At 50.0% G+C, this 19,786-nt stretch overlaps 1 protein-coding gene across 4 annotated transcripts in view; it reads right to left on the bottom strand.

Annotated features, from left to right (window-relative positions):
* Positions 1–19,786, bottom strand: part of COLQ (collagen like tail subunit of asymmetric acetylcholinesterase) — a 57,504-nt gene that overhangs the window by 23,100 nt on the left and 14,618 nt on the right. The window contains exons 1-6 of one of the 4 annotated variants that reach the window (XM_023620904.2): positions 14,145–14,473; positions 6,845–6,957; positions 5,559–5,660; positions 2,348–2,392; positions 1,991–2,017; positions 128–199 (exon numbers count right to left, since the gene is read on the bottom strand). In XM_023620904.2, the coding sequence (XP_023476672.1) occupies positions 128–199; positions 1,991–2,017; positions 2,348–2,392; positions 5,559–5,660; positions 6,845–6,957; positions 14,145–14,220 (435 nt within the window). In that variant the 5' untranslated portion in view covers positions 14,221–14,473. Of the gene's footprint in view, positions 1–127; positions 200–1,990; positions 2,018–2,347; positions 2,393–5,558; positions 5,661–6,844; positions 6,958–14,144; positions 14,474–19,786 lie in introns of those variants that run through there. The other 3 variants (XM_001496422.7, XM_070238133.1, XM_070238132.1) reach the window with 3 other exon arrangements.

Here is a 19,786-nt window from a genome sequence, read left to right as displayed (position 1 = left end):
GTGTTCTCTTCTTTCCCCCTCTCTTGAGGAAGTGAGTTTCACTGACTACGTACCAGGGGCCAGGGGAGCTGCCATCTTCTCTCCTCACGCTCTGATACCATATGAGCCCTGAGAGCTTGCCACTTACCCTGGGTCCTTCGGGGCCAGGCCAGCCGACAGGCCCAGGCATGCCAGGAACACCCGGGGGGCCAGGTCTTCCCTTCAAAGACGAAAGACAAAAGTCAAGACAACTGGGTTTGTTTCCCTCCTTCCAGGAAGTAGGATTTATCTCTGGGGCCCAGAGGGGAGTATGGAGCCTCTAAGAACGGCCCCCAGGACTCCCATCCCCAACCTCCAAAGACTGGTAGCTTAAAGAGTTGAGTCACTTAGGTATAAATTAAATCCCTTGGTGTCACATTGTCTACACACAAAATCTTATTCTACTCAAGAAATGGAAAGTGGTAAGGAAGGGATTCTAAACTTCTTGGTTTTTCAATATTTATCACCTCCACTCACCCACACTCACACAAATGTCCCCTGAATTCCAATAGTTTCACCCCAAGGGTGCGGTGCACAATGGGATAGGATTATGTTTGGGCAGCAGTAGCAGATGCTGTGGGTACTCCCTTTAGATATTTTTCACCTGCTCGGCATGCCCACCCCACAGCGGCTACCTTCCTTTCTTCTACAGCTCATTCCTGCAACCTGCAACTGTGGAGTTTGCCTGTGGGCAATTGGGGTTGCCCAGCAATTTATGTACTTCCCCTTCCTGCAGCTAATAGCCCAGCCCCCTTACCTCAAGGCAGGATAAACTGTATGGTGCAATTCACACTCCCAAGCTGTCCTAGAGATGAGGCTGAAGCTGGATATCACCTGATACCACATCCATGCTGGGCTTCTTCCCCCACCTCATCCGGCTCCCCCCTCCTCTCAGGCTCCTCTTGAGAGAGCTCCCTTAATAATTAATTCACTTGCACATGGCATGTGCCATCTCTGTCTCTGCTTCCAAGGAACCCAACCTAAGCCAGGGGCTATGGGAGAGTGCACACTGTAAGAGATTAGGAGCAGGGATTTGGGGCTATCCTGACCTCTGCACCCACTGGCTAATTTCACAGTAGGCCTAGCTAGACATGTGGAAGGCTTAGCCCCTAAACTAGAGATCACAATGCTGGTATGTGTATTCATTTCTACTCTTGCCACCCACATTCATGGCAGACATCACTTATCAATTATGGCCCTCGTTAGTTCTGAGCATGGAAACCATACCAGAATCCCTTCCAGCCCAGCCCTTCAAATAGCCACTGTGCCTTGGCTGGAGTTGTCATTTGTATCCTAAAGGGCTGTAACTTTGCCTTGAAAAGGTCTGTTTGAGGCTCTTATTGATAGTGAAACCATTTGTATAAAACTTAACCAGAAAAATAGTAATTTATATTTAGAACTATAAACATCTTTCTTGGGCAAATTTTTGTATCTCTTTCTACCACCAAGACCCAGAATTTCACTTCCAGTATCTATTGACTGTAGCGAGTGGTTGCTGGTTTACTCCTTCCTGACACAAAGGAGAGTCTTGATAACATGTGTTTGGTTCACTCAGAGTCCTTGCAACCTTAAGCAACTCCCATTTATTCCAGCTGGGCCAAAAAGCAAAAGCCATTTGTTTCTATCTGTTTGGTACTTTATTCCAGTTTAATCAAACAGACAGTGAGAGTCATTTTGTGCCGCTGGCTGGGGCCTTGAGGGGTTTCTCTGATGGATGGCAGGGTGAGATGATCAGAGACTGGGGGAAATTTGGCCAGGCTTGGCAGCCTCTGGAAGAAGTCATGAGCAGGCTTCAGCTTCCAAATGAAGGAGTGGGCAGAGACAGCAAGGCTGCTACTGTCAACATCAGGATGGCAGTGCCATCATTGTCCACTTGGGTACTGGGGGCTGTGAAAGCACATTGGTAGCTCCCCCACCCCTAGGAGTGCACATACACACATACACATGGAGCACAGAACAGCATGGACCATACCTTCCTTCCTGGTCGGCCAAGCTCCCCCTGTGGATGGAGAAGACGGGTAAGCCGAGGCTGCTTTGGAAGAGAAGTTCTGGAAGCAGAGGGCTTGGTAAGGCTGATGACTGGGCATGATCATGTGGCTTGGTCACTTGGCCACTCACAGCATCCCTGCCATCTCACTGGGCCAGCTTGAAATACACCAATGGGACTCCATACCTGCAGCAGCAGCCCAGTCATCATGGAGCCTAGCCTCACACACTAAGGCTGAATTAGCGCATGGTTTAAAATATCAACCAGAAAATTCTTAGTGGCACCCCCAGAAAACAGGCTGGAATTACCAAGAAGAGGTAGGTCGACGAAAGTGGCTCATACCTTTTCTCCCTTTGGTCCTGTCTTGCCAGGAAGCCCCGGTGGACCCTACACAATCAAGGGAAGAAGTGAAGAAAGTACACATCAAACCAAGGCAGGACCGGTGGTGAGGGAGGCAGGACTGGGAGGGGGGTCTTGGGGTACAGGGTTCCTATAGCAGTCTCCTTCTCTAAGTAAACTGAGGGCTCCAGGGACCCCATGAAGGACCCTCTCGTGCCTTCCAGCACATTCTTCTCTTCTCTATTCCTCTTCTTCCAGCTGTCTCTGAGCTGTGTTTCCAGTGGTTGTAACACACTCATGTCTACTCTCTGTGATTTTAGTTTTCTCCCTGGAACCCTTGTGTTGCCAGGAACATCCTGAGCCTTTGGTGAGAGCAACTAGAGAGTCCTGAAGAAATGCTGTCTGCTGAAAAAAAGATGCTTCACCACCACTCATGTCTTTTCTGCTCCTCTCACCAAGCTTCCCTGGGGCCCTGACAAGAGGGAAGTTATGCTTTGCACATAGAAGCAGTCGACTTAGAAATTCCCAGGGTGAATCAATCTTTGGGTACCAGGTACAGAAAAAGTCTTCTTTCTTTAAGATGTTAAGAATGTGGGCAAGTAAATAGTGCATTTTTGACCCATTACTCAGCCACAGGAGTGGGGCAGACTCCAGCTCAGGGACCCTAGCACCCATTGCACTAAAGCTTGGCACACCCACAACAGAACACAGCTAGCTGCTTTCTGCTCACACCCCTGTGAAATGCTCAGCTGGCTAACTGTTTTCCAAAAGCCCCAGAAGAGCAGAGAGGAAATCCATCAACCCCCCCAGGCCACTACTTCATCTCCAAGATCTGCAAGTGAACAGGCCTAATACAAGGACTGTTTGAAATAGGATTTCTATGAGACTTGTCCAAATGACAAACACCCCCCTCAGCCAGTGGTCCCCAAGTGTATCTGCACGTTAGAATCCCCTGGGGGATCTTTTAAAAGTCCCAAAGACCAGGCCAGAGCCCAGGCCAACTACATCCCAATCTCAGGGAGAGGGGCACAGGCCTCAGGACTTTTTGAAGCTTCCAGGAGATTCTAATGTGCAGGTAAATTTGGGAATTGCCGTCTTTGGTTTATTTTCCTTCTGTTTTGGGGAGGGAAGGAAGGAGAGTTTCCATCCCATTCTCTTCTGATTCCCAAGCCTTGGTTTTATCCTTTTCTTGAAATGGCCTGGAACTGTTTTACCAGGCCATTGTGTTCCAGCTCAGTGCTTCTCAAAGTCTGACGTGCAGGGGATTCACTCAGGGATCTCGTTAAAATGCAGATTCTGATTGGCCGGGGGTGTGTGTGGTGGGGACAGGATGAGATTCTGCATTTCTAACAAGCTCCCAGAGGAGGCTTATGGTGCTGGTCCACAGATCTCACTTTGCGTGGTGACCGCACTCACACTGTGTTCTAAAGGAACGGAGGTGGCTGCAAAGTCCCCCGGAGTTGGGCAGCACAGCCTCCATGTGACTCAAAGCAGATTGCGTGAGTTTAGGGATGTGCAAGTGTGACAGGAGAGCTGCTGGTCTGAGGCCCACAGAGAATGCCCCTCTCTTTCCCGTGTCTGTGGGTTCTCACACCCTCTGAGAGCTGTGAGCGTGGCCTGCGGGAGGTGGGAAGAGAGACACCCTCCAGAGACGTGTTCCTCAGGATGCCCATCGTGTCTTTCTGCAGACTTAGCTCCTCTGTGGCAGCCTCTGGCCAACTCGGCATTCAACGTCCTGTTTTCTTTATTGCACTCAACAAATATTTATGGAGAACCTTCTACAACCCATGCACTGGTGTAGACTGGGCACACAGTACGTACAAGATAGACAACGCCACTGCTCTCATAGACCCTGCTCTCATTGACTCTTTCTGTCAAGAGCCAGACAGTAAATGGCTTCGGCCATGCCTCTGATACAGCACCTCTGTCACAACTACTCGGCTCTGCCCTCGTAGGGCAAAAGCAGCCAGAGACAGTACAACTTTGACGACAAAGACAGGCTGCCGCTGGATTTGACCCGGGGGCCATAGTTTGCCAACCCCTGCCACGGAGCTTACATTTCACAGAGGGGAGACCAAAGGGACCAGGGACAAAAAACCAAATAAGAAAACTATGACAGCATGAGAAAATTATGCAGAGAATTAAAATAGGTCATTGGGATGGAGAGTGATGGAGAAGGCTACCGTAGCCTGAGTGGTTGAGGAAGGCCTTTCTGAGGAGGCGGCGTGTAAACTGAGTTCCTAGTGACAAAGGAGCTGGCCATGGTAAAACCTAGAGGGAAGAACATTCCAAACAGCCGGAGCCACAAGCACCAAGGACCTAAGGCTGGAAAAAGCGTGGGAGCTTGAGGACTCAAGAGACACACTGTGTCTGTGTCAGTGGACAATGTTGGTTGTACAAGATGACATAAGAGATACAGCCTGGGCCCCCTCATGTGGAGCTTTGTAATCCAGGGTGGGAGTTTGTCTCTTAGTCTTCCCATGATGGGAGCCACAGGAGGGGTTACCCAGGAGGGGTGACATAATTCCTAAGGCACTTGGGGAACTGACTGCTCCTGTACCCTCTTTCTTTTCTCCATGGAAGGCCCAGCGCCCCAGGCCAGGGAATGTTCCTCCTCGATGGAGCCCCTCTCCCAGTCAGGCCCAAGGAGCTGGGAGTCTGTGGGACAGGGTCTTTGGAGGGTACTCTTGTTTGCCTAGAAAATCCTTTCTCTAGCATTTTGTCTGCTCCTCACTCTTCCCTTTAGCTTTGGTGGGGAGAGGTAGGCTGCTTGGGAGCAGTATCTGGGGGCCAAATGAGCTCAGGATAATAAGTTCCTGTTTGCTTCCACTTTCCTGCACTGCTTGGAGGCTCCTCTGGGTCCCCTGGTGGGGTCAATGGTCACATAAAGGGCAACCCATTGTCATCAAGTGTTTGTCTGATGATAACTATAATTATAACCACATCCATCTAGGCAGAACTCCGTTTGGTCCCCCTCAAAATCCAGTACTGCAGGGGCACTTATTGTCCCCATGGCAGAGATAAGAAAGTCAAGGCTGGCGGACAGAATTCACCTGGAGAAGAACCAGTGTTCTATGCATGTGGCTCTGGAGGTGGAGAAGGAAAAACAGCCCCCATATCATGCTAAGAGGAGCAGCCCTAAGAGGCTCTGCCCAGCAGGCTTCGCTGCTCTGAACAGAAGACAGCGGGATGGGGTCTGGAGGAGTGCACCCACCTGGGGGCCGGGAGGCCCAGGGGAGCCAAGTGACCCTTGCACGCAAGGGGACTGCGCGGTCTCGAGTTCCAGGATGAGATTGTTCATGTCTGGGGAGAGAAGCTTCAATGCAAAGCAACACAGGGTTATAGGTCAGACTTGGGGGACAAAAGAAGAGTCACCACGCTGGACACAGAACTGCCCCATAGTCCAGCTCCTAAAACTGGCACTTCCCTAATACCCCAATGGGTGTCCCAAGAAGACGACCTTCAGGGCCACCAGTTTCTATTCTCTCATCCGCTCTTGAGATGTGCCTGGCTTGAATGGATTACAGAGATACAATGGCCACTTTGGATGGAGTTAGGAAGCTCATTTCTGGGGACTTTATCCAATGTCTAGGACAACACTGACCAATAGAAGTAAAATGTGAGCCGCCAGTGTGAGCCACATAGGTAGTTTAAAATTTTCTGGTAGCCACATTAAAAAGGTAAAAGGAAACAAGTCAAATTAATTTTAATAACATATTTTATTTAACCCAATATACCCCAAATATTATCACTTCAGAATATGCTCAATATAAAAAAATTACTGAGATATTTTACATTCTTTTTTTCACACTGTCTTCAAAATCCAGCATGTATTTTATACATCCAGCACATCTCAACTCAAACTAGCCACATTAAAAGTGTTCAATAGCCACATATTGCTAGTAACTACTGTATTGGACAGTACAGGTCTAAGAGTTTCTAGAAAGATCTGTGAATTCCAAGTCCCTAGAATGCCCCAGTCTGTTGTTTTTTAGGTCAGCTTCCCAAACCCTGCTCTTTTCCTCACCTTTTCCTTTATTTTCAAATTCTGTTCCCTCTCACAACTCATTATGGCTACAGGAGGACCATTTCCCGTGTCACTTCATGGAAATTGTCCATGTTAGATATGGGCTGTGGAAGGGAATTTCATAAATACTTGGAGAGAATGAGTACAAAAGAGGAAATTCCATATCTGAGCAGCTGATGGCAGCCCAGAAAGTTATAAATTCATCTCATTGTTTCCAGGAAGATGAGGCAGTTTGCCACATGCAAGTCCCTGCTGAGAAGAATCTCCCTCCGTAACCTATTTAAGACAGTGGGAGAATGGACACACACCAGAAACCGAAAAACGTCCATCCAGGGCTCAGCGAGAAAAGGGTTGGTCCCTCAGAAAAGCTTCTGGAGGCAGCTCAATTCGAGTGGTGGGGCAGCGGGGTGGGGCTGTGCAGTGGGCACCGACCAGCCGCATTTCTGTTCTCTCACGAGTCCTAAGGTACTCACCGGACTTCGGCCCCCTCTGAAGAATGGTGGTGGGAACAGTGGGGGTGGAGGGGGCGTCAGCAGGCAGCATGCTTTGTGGCTGCCACGCTTCTTCTGATCCAGGCCGGGAAGGGCTGTGCAGAGAAAACTGCTGCTCATTAGCATGGGGTCAGTGCTATCGGGCCTATGTCATGCCCACCAAGCCAAAGGGAGACCCACGTGGCCACCCAGACTCCCACATCTGATTTCTAACCATTAGATGTGAGCGTAACTCCTGTTTGCTACTTGGCGTAGTCCTCCCTGGCCCTTGCTAGATTAAGGTGGTTAATAAACGAGCAGAGGTTATGAACGCTGAGACTGTTATAAGGTCCATTTCCCCTTCTTCAGAGACTGACTTGTCACTTTGTAGATGTGGCAAAGAGTGCAAAGTTCAAAGGGACTCCTAATGTGCCCCAGTAGCTGAGGAGAAGGAAGTGTTTGTTAATAGCTTTGATGTTGTTCTCAGAAGGAATTGTTCAGCCAGGGCGGGAGGTAGCATGATTACAAGAGACCTGGAGCCATGATTTCAAACACATATTTGACACCAGGCTCTACACACACATTCGGTGTCACCCATGCTCACTAGAGAGTTACACTTTAAAGTCTCAATGCATAGATGGTGAGGAGATGAAGGGAGGGCCCTGAACCCTTGTAGTTTCATTGTCACATGGAGTCTCACATTGTCACACGTTCAATGTCACATGTGACATTTTCACGTATACAATGTTAATATATGTTCAACGTTGAAACTTACAAAAAGGACATAGATCGAAAGTATATAGCCCAGTAGATTTCTACAAATGAACACACCGTAGAAACCAGCACCTGGATCAAGACACAGACCACAGGACTCCCCAGCCTCCAGAAGCCCCGCCAGCTCCTCTCCAATCTCTGCGCTGCTCCCTCCCCACCACCCTGACTTCTAACCCTAGGGATTCATTGTGCCTGTTTGGGGACTTTATATGAATGGAATCATACAGTATGAACTCTTGTGTTTGCCTTCTTTTGCTCAACACAGTGTTTGTGGGGGTCATCAGGTGGTTGTTTGTAGTAGTTACTGCTGAATAGAGGTCCACTGTGTGACTAGACCACAAATCCTTATCTATTCTGCTGCTGCTGAACTTGGGGTTGATACCACTCCACACCCACCAGAACGGCTAAAATGCAAAGGAAGGAAAATAGCAATGTTGGCAAGGCCGGAGAACGACAGAACTCTCATACATTGGCTGGAGAGGGTATCAATTGGTTCACCCTCTTTGGAAAACTGCTCAGCATTGTCTACTAAATCTGAATATAGGTGTACATTATAGCCCAGCAGTTTCCCTCTTAGTTATTTACCAACAGAAAAGTGGGTGCGTGTTCACCAGAACACATGTACTAGAATATTCATAGCCATAATACCCACAATTGCCAAAAGCTGTAATTTTCAGTTCCCAGTTTTGGTCCCATGACGGTACCCTCACCTCCACCCTTTCACCAAGCCTCTGACCTCACAGAAGACGGGCGCGTCATCCACCACATGCCTCTCAACTCTGAACCCAGTTTTCAGTCTTGTCTCCCAGGGACCAGTGCTCACCTACGTTTCCACCCTGTGTTCCAGGACCTGCCTTCAGACATCAGGCAAGTGCTGGGTGCTCCCCAGAAGTCATCAGGTTGTGCAGGCCACTTGTGTCAGCCCCAGAGCTCCCAGGAATGGTCGCTCCATGCACATCCACACCCTCACACCTTCAATGGAAGAGCATTTCACTGGCCTGGGCCAATGATCCTCAGCCCTCTCAGATCCAATGCCCATTTTTGTGAGAAATATTTTGTAAAGACACCTTCATTATCCTGAAATGAAATTCATAAATAACACAGCATACCTATGCAATTTTTAAAAATCAATATAATGCTGTGAATGTAATATAAAAGATATAAGAAAAGCAATTTATGATAGAAAAATGTATCTTTTGATTGTAAGTGGTCAGGCACAAGTACATCAGAAAACACGATATAGTTGGATATTTACACCGACCCATGGACTCACAGAGAATGTGACAGCTACAAATACAGGTCGTAGCATCGGCAACTCAAATGCTACAAGGGGTGCGTCCACCATGTGAAGTGATTTTCTCAAATGATAAACCAGACTAGGTAACACTTCAAACTGAACAAAGCCCAATAATTACTCAGTAGCTGTAGTCTCAGAAAACTCAGTTTAATATTATAGTTCAAAAAATGTTGATGTGAAGGAGAATTAGGCTCTAGGATGAGATAATTATATACAGGTATGAATATTCCATGTGACATTTCCAAGACCTGTAGGACATGGAACCATTCTTGGTGCATGATTCTGTCCCACCCATTGCAGGCCACCCCTCATCCCGGGCCCAGCTCAACAAAGGCAGTGATGCCACCCACCCCAGCCGTTGTGACAACCGGAAATGAAAATTTCTGAAGTGGCTCTGCGAGAAACAGTTGGCTTATCCCATACTTTGTGATTGGCTTGGTCACAAATGGTTCCACAGAATCTGGCACCGCAGCACCAAGGCAGCATCTGCACCCCCCCCCCACCCCGCCCCGACCCGGCCGTGTAAGTTAACAAGGAATCAAAGGAATTTAGAGAAGCAAGAAAGAGGCGATTGCCCGCTGGGAGGGACATGGAAGGCTTTCTGGAAAAGGTGGCATTCATGTTGGTTCTAGAAGATGAGGGAAGAATAAGGCAGAAAGTTTTCCAGACTCAGGAAATATCTGGGGAAGTCATGGGTACTTGAGCAAAGCCTTGAAGGCCTGGATGGGGAGAGGGTGATGGAAGGAAGGAAGACTCCATGTTCCAGTAGGGACATGACACTTTCCTTGTATTTCTCTCCCTCTTCCTCCTCCCTTCTCTCTCCCTCTTCTCTTTCATGCTTCTTTCTGTGCATCTGTTTCCATTCTATCTTCTTTAGCATTTTCACTCTCCCCATCCCCCCATGACGGCTGACCAGTCTTGCTTCAACTCTTTCATCTCTTTTGGCTGGAACAGCCCTCTGTGGCTCTTATTTCAAACATCCATGGCAGGGACTCTGACTGCTCTGCTCATCTTTTCCAGCCAAGTTCAGGTCGCTGGGACAGCCGAGCAGAACCCACCCAGGCCAGGTCTTCAGCGGGATCTCTGGATCTGTTGCTGCTCAATTGAGGCTGTGGGAGAAGGTTCTCTGGAAGGGGGCAACGGCAGGCAGGCACCCCGTATATGTTAAATATAGCACAGAGGCAAGACGTTTCAAGGTGTTGGTCTAAAGGGAAAGGAGGCTCTTGAAAGAATAGTTGGGAGTGGGGAAGGCTGGAAAGTTGGTTCGGGGCTAGACAGTACAGTTTTTGATCGCCCACAGAAAGGTTTGGGCTTTATTCAAAGAGCAGTAGGGAGCCACAGAAGGTGCTGAGTAAGGGAGTGACAGGATCAAAGTGGCAGTGGAAAGGACTGTGTGCAGGAAAGGTGGGGTGAGGAGAGCTTGGAGAATGGGGAGCAGGCAGCAGGCCGGATGTGCAGGTGGCCTGTCAGGGCCAACACTGGCATGGAAGCAATGAGGACAAAAAGGAAGGGGCCGATGCAGACATTCCTGGGGAGAAAGAATCTGGGGGCCAATGTGCTGCAGGAGTGGAAGAGGAGGAAGACTCAAGGGTGGTTTTGATGCTACAGGGGACCTGGGGCAACAGTGGTCAGAGGAGGAGACGGGAAAGTCCGAGGAGGCACCAGTTTGTGGGCAAAGCTGCCAAATTCAGTGTTAGACATTTGTTCATTTGAGCACAGGCTTTACCAGGCACTGGGCTGCCTCCACCAGGAAGCTTTCCTTGATTCCCAGGCCAAACTTGAAGGGTCCTGCTATGCTTTTCTCCGGGTTTGCCTGATGTTAGCTCTTATCCATGGGGTGGAACTGTCTCCTTGTGTCTCTCTGGCGAAACTGTGCTTTCTGGGAGGACGGGAGCCACTTTTTATCCCTGCATCTAGCACAGGACTTGGCATACACTGGGTATTCCACAAATGTTTGCTGAATTAATTTAAAAAAATTTTACTATATGCCAGGGCCCATGTAAGTGCTTTGCACGTATAAATTCACCTAATCCTCAGAGCAACCCTGAGAGTTAAGTACTATTATTGTCATCAACATCATCACCCCCATCTTACAGATCAGTTAACAAAGTCAAAGAGGTGAAGCAACTTGCCCAAGGTCATGCAACTAGTAAGCGCCAGAACCAGGAGTCCTTCCTCTCAATCTCCGTGCTATGACTGCATGGAGGTGGAAATACAGGTCAGGAGCCAAGAAGGCGGCGAGGTGGCCCCTAACAACCACCTGAGACCTACAGTATCAATGCTCTCCACCCAAGCCCACCAGGAACGCACCTGAGGTTGAACAAAGCTGGCTTTCTTGACTCATCGCCACAGGGAGGGTGCACACCAGGGGAACCGTGGGGCATCTTGGCGAGAGGGTGTGAGAAAGGATTTATTCTAGGATTTAGGCTTTTGCTAGGTGATGCTGGGCGAGACGATGAGGAGGCACGGTCTGGCTCTGCTCTGGATGGGTTGCTGTGGGGAAGCAAGGGCTAGTCTATGACTGAGTATCTGAACTCTTATCTGGACGAGGAGAAGACCGGAGCGAGACCGAGGCTGTGATGGTCAAGAAGCAGCGGTCACTCACGATCACGGAGAAAGGGATAGTTGGTCATCTTTGTGGTTTACGATAGTCTTGGTTTGTCTGTGTCCGATGTGGTTACAGGGTGGCCTTGTTTTTGTCCTGATCCATCAAAGTCACAGAGTGGCCTTGACACGTTCCGTGAAACGGTGTATGTTCAACAGGAGGACACCATGGCCTGGCTGTGAGTGGCAGCCCTACTCCAGCTGTCATGGGCTGCTGTTCTCTTTCTCTGTGGTAAGATAATATGGCTGTATTGTTACAAAACTTGCCTTCTCCTCAAGTTTCTCCAAGTTTCTTTCCTGGAGTGTTGAGTAGGCTAGGAGTGGGCAGCTTCCGTTGCTCCTCCCTGCCTGGGGCGTGTGGAGAAGCTGGCAGACACGCACCAGCACTCCAGAACCCTCCCTGCAACCTGGGGCTGCAGGCTCCTTTGCCTCTGTTTGGCCTCAGCAGACAGCTAAGCGCTGAGGCTATGGTTTTCCGCAAAGCCTCTCCCAGCCAGGAGCACCTGGGAGGCTGGCAGGTTCACAGGGCTAATTTGCACGCCTCACCATTTATTTTTCCAGACCATATATGGCCTCCGATGCCTCCCTTCACCCCACACCCTGTGCGGCCTTCTACTGTTGAAAGATCTGTATCACTGAAAGCAATCACTTCTCTCATTTCTTCCTGGAAACCAGAGAACTCCTCAGTGAAAACAAAGCATCAGTTGCTTTCCTGTTGAGGCATCCGCATTGTTCCTCCCTCCTTGGCCCTCCCCGCCCTTTCCTCCTTGACTTAACTTCATTTTCAGCAGGTGAAGACTGGCTATTTCTGCCCGCCCCCCCAACTCCCTGGAGATATTTGTTTTTAGCACAGTCTAGTTTATTTACAGCTCATTCCAGCTCAGAATATTTCCATCAGGTGGACGTGTTTGGGAACAGCTTCCTCCCCACCCCTCCCTCCCAGTCAGCTAAGCCAGGACTTCACATGTCTATTTTGGTGTCATCCAAGTGGCCTGTGGGTCTCTCTCAGGACTCTGCTGCCCCCGTGGAATCATGTCTGAGCTCAGGGCCCAGCCTGGAGAAGCCCCAGCAGACTCTGTTGTAATGGAAACAATCGTGTGTGTGTGTACACGGGGCCTGCAGAAACCTGGGTGCGCTACGTGGCTCCACCCCAGGCAGCTGCCTTGGAAATGCCAACTATCACAGAATTTCAGGACCCCTTGCCCTGACTTAAAGACACCAAGGTCATATTGATGTGGCCACTGCAGTGCCAAATCATGGGTAAACAATGCTGAGTCTAGCACAGGCTTTTGGCGAACTTTTGGGGGGATTTTTGCTGTTGTTGATGTTGGCTTTGCCCTTTGGACTCAATACCCACTTGACTCTTGGGTAAATCCTTGGAAAGTGATTCGCTCCAACTTAGTCTTGGAAATATAGGGGCGTGGATCAAAGAGTGCGAGTCTGAGTGCAAGTGATGCTGCAACCTGGCATGACTCCCTTCTTCAGTCTGAGACTCGGTTTCCCCATCTGTACCACAAGGAGTTTGGCCCAAACCATCTCCAAAGTCCTCTTTGTACATACAACACCAGGATCACCACTGTGTCCATCTGGATCTCCCACTCACAAGACCAGCCTGTCAACAGGGTACTCGAGAAAGCCTTTCCCCATTTCTGCCTCTTTTTTTTTCACCAAGCAGCACCCCCTCAAATCAAGCAAATGTGCCATTAGAAGCCACCAAAGGAAAGAAGTGACATAAACATCCTGCCTTTGCAGGCTGGGAAAATTACAGGTGCAGCCATACGCTCACTATTCTGCAACGGCTCATGGAGTTGATAGACTGTTCTACTTCCTGCTTCCTCCTCCTCCTGCTTTGGGCCATGCCCTGCCTGTTGGAACTTGCACCAGAAGGAGCCCAAGGAGAGGAGAGGTGAAGGGCACACGCTCTGCGACATCACTAAGTGTTCTGACCATGAGTCGGATGGCTCAGCTACAGTGAAGTTCTCACGTTAACTGGCTGTAACTTGCCTGCTTTTCCCTGATTCATGTATTCCGGAGTTGGCCTCACCTACAGCTTTCCTTCAAGCCCCACCCCTATCACCCCTGAAAAACAAATTCTGATCCTAAAAGTTGAAGGTATTCCAACTTCTCTGAAAGGCACGTTAGGAGTCGGCCGTCTTGCAATTCGCTCTGAGCAGGCATAGGGGGCAAGGGAGGACACAACCTACAAAGAAAACGATTAGGCCGTTTGGTGGCTTCTGCCCGTGGGACAGTGAGCTGCATGACCCCAAGCCAGTCAGCCCGGACAGTGATGGAGAGCATCTCTCCACCCGCTGCCAGGGGCAGCCCCGGACCACAGAACACGATGTTGCTTCAAAGCCAAGAGAGCAGCAGCTGCCAGCCTGCCCCTCCGAAATCAAGGTCACAAGAGGAGCACACACAAGTGCACACACACACGCGCACGCGTGGATGCCAAGGTCCCCACAGACTCCACTGTCAAACCCCTTTATGGTGCAATTCCAACACTGCTGAGAAGTTTAAGATTTAAAGGCTACCGAAACTCCCAGAACCAGTCAGCTGTCTGAGAGTCTTTTTTTCCAAAACCGCACATGCACATACAAGCGCACGCACACACACATTCACACAACTCACCCCAGCAGCAAGCTGAGTAACAGAGCAATCCTGAAATGGTGAGCAGATGAGTAAGGCTGAGTGATGGGCCCGTCATTGTGGGCCACCCCCAGGGCCGACTGGCCGCGGAACACAGCCGGCAACAGGCTGAGATTTGTCACGCCCCCGAGCGCTCCCAGCGCCTGGCCTGCTGGGCATCTGGGGTGGGAGTCGGCCAATCCCTGCCTTGGTGTTGCGTCTGCCCCAGATGCCAGGGGTCCAGAGGCCAGCGCTGAGCTCCTGGGAGCAGGAACGGGGAGGCAGTGCTCCGGCCTCTCAGGAGCCTGCACTAGGCTGGGGAGAGAAAGTGTGCCCCTGGCCCAGAGGAGGAGGTGAGGGTGGGAGCCTGGCAAACTGATTGCCCCCGTGAGCAGCTAGGAAACGAGTGTGATGCATCAACAGGCTGCTTTTCACACGGTGCAAAAACTGCCCTGTCAATACTGTTCTGGCAAGCCTCAAAGGCACCCCCACCGCCATGGGCCTGGAGGGAGGGCGCCCTCCTCTGCCTCAGCGAAGGTCTTCACTGCCAGGATCCCTCAGCTTTCATCACGCCTGTGCCAAGGTGCTGCCAACCAAGCCAAACTTAATTCAAAAAATATACATATGTATATACTGTATTTCCAAAGGGCCCGCAGAGCAAACCTTTTTAGATGAAGCCTGCCTGTAAGCTAATAAAGCGGCATATATGAGATACACGTGGAAATCTGCTGACACTTTACAGGCGTACCCAATGCACACTCACGATATTCCAGATCATGAAAGACAAGATTATTAGTACTTAGCAATAAGCACTGTTGTTTTGACCGGCTTAGTGAAGACCATAAGCTATAGCAGGAGTCTGCAACTTCTTCTGGAAAGAGCCAGATAGTAAACATTTTAGGCTGTATGGGCCACATGGCCTCTGTCGCAACATAACTCTGCAGTTATCCACAAAAGCAGCCAGAGACAGTGCATAAAAGATGGAGTGTGCCTGTGTTGCAATAAAACTTTATTACAAAATAGGAGGCCAGCTGGACCTGGCCCACAGCTGTAGTTCACTGAGCCCCGAGCAACAGCTTCCCAAAGAAAGGAGAGTTCCTGTGTTCATTTACTGCTTCATTCATTCAGAAACACACTCTCCTCAGATGTGTGCCGGACACTGACTAGACACATTCCTGCCGTCTGGCTGTGACGGTCAGTGTCGTGGAAAGAGTAGGGCAAACTTGGAGCTGGAGTCCTGGTTTTGCCACTTCCTAGCTGAACGACGTTGAGGAAGTTATCCACTCTCTCTGAGTCTCAGCTTTCTTATCTGTAAAGCGGGTATAGCGAAACACACCTCGCTAGTTTCTTGTGAAGATTAGAGCTAAGGCTTTTGGGGCTCCTGGCACAGAGTAGGGGCTCTTTCACCAACATTTTCGTAGATAACTATCATACAAGGTAGAAAAAGAGAAGTGGCTAACATGGGGCTGGGGTGTCCAGAGGGATTTACAGCAGGAAGTGATGGGTACCAGTTGGGGCAGGGGGCTACAAGTGAGCAATCAGGGAAAGCTTCCTGGAAGAGGTGGCATTTGCGTTGAGCTTTGAAAGCAGAGAGATTTGCTGGTACCAAGGTGGGAGGAGTCAGAGAGGAAAGAGTTAGGCTCTGTTCCTTCTCTGGGGCATTTCCCTCTGTTCTTAGAAACACAGGGTCTAAGACGTCAGGGAAAGCAGCACGGAGGGCATGAAGTGCTCAGTCCTGGATCCCAGACAGTTGCAGAAACACCATCTGCATCCCATTTTCGTAAATTCCCCCATGCTGGGTCATATTCCTGCAGCTCTTCATTTTTCAAACCTCATTTCAAAATGAGCATTGACTTTCTTGCATTTGGCATCAAGCTTTTCCTTAAAAGGTTTACACATGCGAAACATTCAGCTATACTTTGTTTCATTATTGTAAAAACAAAGGCGACTGGACTAGACAGTCGCTGAGATTTGGCTAGCTCTGCGGGTGTCTGCATCTCTCTTTTGAACCTAACGACTCAGGCTCACAAACCTCTCTTTCTGTCTTTCTCCTTTCTATGCTTCTCTTTTTCTGCAACTCCCTTTCCTGTCTCAGTCCCATTCTCTCTGTCTCCCTATCTCTTACGTTGTCTCATTCTCTGTCTCTGTTTCTCCAAGCATCAACAGTTGAATTTCCTTAAGCCAAGTGCCTGGATGTATGCTTGACTACTGTTACCTGCCCTTCAGCCAAGCGTGTCAGCCTGGGATTAGGGACCCTGGTCTCCAGCCCTGGTGTGGCCAGTAACTTGCTATGTGACCGTGGATAACTCACTTCCCCACTGGGCCTTGGTTTCCCCAAATGTAAAACGGGAGCGTTGCACCAGATGAGCTCTACGCCCTTTCCAGCTCTGGCTTCTACCGGGGGCTATGACTCCTAAGACACAAATGGTCCTTCCTAAGGGCCCTGGACACGGATGGAGGATCACTCTCGCCCCCTCTCCCCTAGAGAGCAATCCTTGCCCCGGAGGCCGCCAGCCTGCTGAGTGGCTCAGGTTCCTTGCCCAAGCACCAGCTCACCACAGCAGAGCTGCCTGCGAAATCTAATTCATAATAAAAGTTTCCGGGGCCTTCCTGCAGCTGTCAGCAGGTGTCATATTCACAGTATTTTGTCTTAATTGCAGCTCTGGGATTTATCAACCAGGCCAGAAGACCACTTCTGGAATACTGCCTCCCTGGGCACTGTTCCAGAAGTTCCTGTCCCCACTGTGGCCACAGGCAGGACTGTTCCCTGCTGATCCCCACCAGAGTGGAGTCTGCTTAGTGTCTTCCCCCTTCTGTGTCTCCCACCCCTGCTGCACACAGACATGCCATGGCTTGGATAACTCAGCACCCTTCCCAAGGACCCAGAGCTCCCAGTGTGAGGCAAAGACAACCACGTGTCTGAGGGCAGAGCTTAGGGTCCCACCAGCCCCAGGGCACCTCAAGTCTGCTGTCACCTCCCCAAACCTGGGCAGGCAGAGAAGTAGGTTGGAGGACATGGGTTCTACCTTCCCACTGACAAAGACTCTCTCTTTGACCAAACTTTGATCACGCTCTCAACAAGGCCACGAACTTGGGCATCCGTGTTCATCCTCACAGAGACCGGTTTTAGCAAGAGTTCTGCTAAGCCAGTGTAGAGAGAATCCTCACCCTTGATATCTGATCACACTCAAGATATCTGATCAAATTCCTCATCCACTCCCCACCCCCTTGATATCTGATCACCCAGGCCTGCCTTCAGCAAGGATCCTGTTAAGTGGGTTTAGCAAGAATTCCCCTCCCCTTGACATCTCCTCTTAGTGATTTTCTATCCACCCATGCCCCATCACACTCCTCAGTTATAAATCCCCACTTGCTCCTGTTGCATTCGGAATTGAGCCCAATCTCTCCTCCCTATTGAGATAGCCTTGCCACCAATGGCAATAGTCTTAAACAAAGTCTTCCTTATCATTTTGACAAGTGTCAGAATAATTTTTTCTTTAGCATGACCTCCAGATTGACTGTTTTACTCAGGGGAGCCCTATACAGATTCTACTTCAGCCCACAAACATTTATTGAACACTTACTGTGTGTCAAGTCTTTGCAATTCACCAGGATACAGAGATGAATAAGCCCATGGTCGAGCCTCTGGAGGGCAGAGTTTTCATCTCATCTGCTAACTTGAACTGATTCATAGAGATTTCCTGGAACACTGTGTTAAGAAAGACTCTGAGGGGTTCCGGCCCGGTGGCACAGTGGTTAAGTGCGCACGTTCCGCTTTGGCGGCCTGGGGCTTTGCCGGTTCAGATCCTGGGTGCGGACATGGCACCACTTGGCAAGCCATGCTGTGGCAGGCGTCCCACATATAAAGTGGAGGAAGATGGGCACGGATGTTAGCTCAGGGCCAGTCTTCCTCAGCAAAAAGAGGAAGATTGGCAGCAGATGTTAGCTCAGGGCTAATCTTCCTCAAAAAAAAAAAAAAAAGAAAGACTCTGAGGAAGGAGGGTGGTGGCTGATTAGTATTGCACTTCCTAAGATGAGAGGAAGGAGTGGCAGCTGTGCTGCATACTTGCTGACCCTGGTTTAGCAAAGTCCTCGGCGTGAAACAATGACAGCACTGGGTTCCACACTTCCCACGCTTTATTGCATTTAATCCTCACAGCATGATTATCCTCATTTCACAGAGGAGGAAAGGACTCTTGGAGAAGCCAAGTCACTTGGTCCAGGCCACACAGCTAGTACAGAATTGGGGTGAGAGTTCAAAAGGAATGTTGCACACAGCCCCTTACCCAGCCCCTAGGGGACAGCTCTCCATCCGACCCCTCCCCCGACTCCTGCTGTTCCTACCGCTCTCCTGGAGCAGGGCCCTTTCCCTGTGACCTGGCCTTTCCCTGGCCGGCAGGCTCTCTCCACTCCCAACTCCTAGCCCCTGACTTTATGTCAAGGACCTCTTCAGCAATGGGGCTGTGCAGAGAAGGCTGGCATCCCCCAAAACGTGTGCTCCCCTCCCACAGCCCAGAGCTGTCCCTGAGGAGCAGCTGCAGTGACAACCCGCTGGGGCACATGACTCTTCTTACCACAGTTCTGCCTAGATGCAGAGGACTCAGGCCCTGGGGGATGGTGGAGCCACAGAAAGAGAGGGCCTGCATCCCTGACTGCCAGTGTGGAGGCGAGCTGCCCCCAGCTATGGACACTGGACTGTTGGGTGAGCAGAAAATAAACTTCTATTACATTATGTCACTAAAATGTTGGCGCTTGTTTGTTACAGCAGACAGCATTACCCTAACCTGGCCATGAGGCGCCAACCGTGGGAACATTCAGGAGCATTCAATATCTTTCTCTGATCCCCTCAGCAACCCCACAGGTGTGGATTAGTGTCCTCCTTTTCAGACAAGGCTCAGAGATTTAGGGATGCATCTAAGGTCACACACAGCCAGGATGCAGTAGGCCAGGAGTGAATCCAGATGTCTGACCCTGGAGACTTCTGGATACTTGGTTACCAGCACCAAGACCTCTCCCCACTCCCACACACCCCAGCCAGAAAGAAGGAGCAGAGAACCTCAGAAAAAACGGCAGGCGGTGTCTCAGCCAGCTGGGGTTGGAGGGGTTAACCAACACCCAGCTCCGTGTCTTTCTAGTCAAACTCTACACTTACTCATCTTTGGGGCCTAGCTTCCTGGTTTGCAAAGTCATGAGTAGACAGTTCTAGTTGCCTCCCTGACTATCCTAGCCACGGAGAGGGTTCAGTCACAGGCGCCAGTGGCCTTCCGTCAAATGTGCATTTACCTTCTCTGTTGCAGAGTTTACTCTTCGAAGTGGGCAACGAATGTGCAACTCATTTTGAAATCCAACAGAAAACAACATAGGTGGGTAAGCAGCTGTATGATAGAGCCAACCCAGCAGAATGACGACCATCGCAGGGTCTGAGTGGCCGTCTGTCTCTTTGCTAGGGCTGCCATAATGAAGTCCCTGGGCGGCTTAAACAATAGAAATTTATTCTGCACAGTTTTGGAAGCTGGAGTCCAAGGTGAAGGTTTCATAAGGTCTAGTTTCTTCTGAGGCCTCGCTCCTGGGCTGGCAGACGGCCTGCTTCTGCCTGTGTCCTCACATGGCCTTTCCTCTTGTTCTGCATCCCCGGTGTCTCTGTG

The sequence above is a fragment of the Equus caballus genome, chromosome 16 (assembly GCF_041296265.1).
Source record: "Equus caballus isolate H_3958 breed thoroughbred chromosome 16, TB-T2T, whole genome shotgun sequence".
NCBI lineage: Eukaryota > Metazoa > Chordata > Mammalia > Perissodactyla > Equidae > Equus > Equus caballus.
This window is presented reverse-complemented; position numbering and strand designations above follow the sequence as displayed.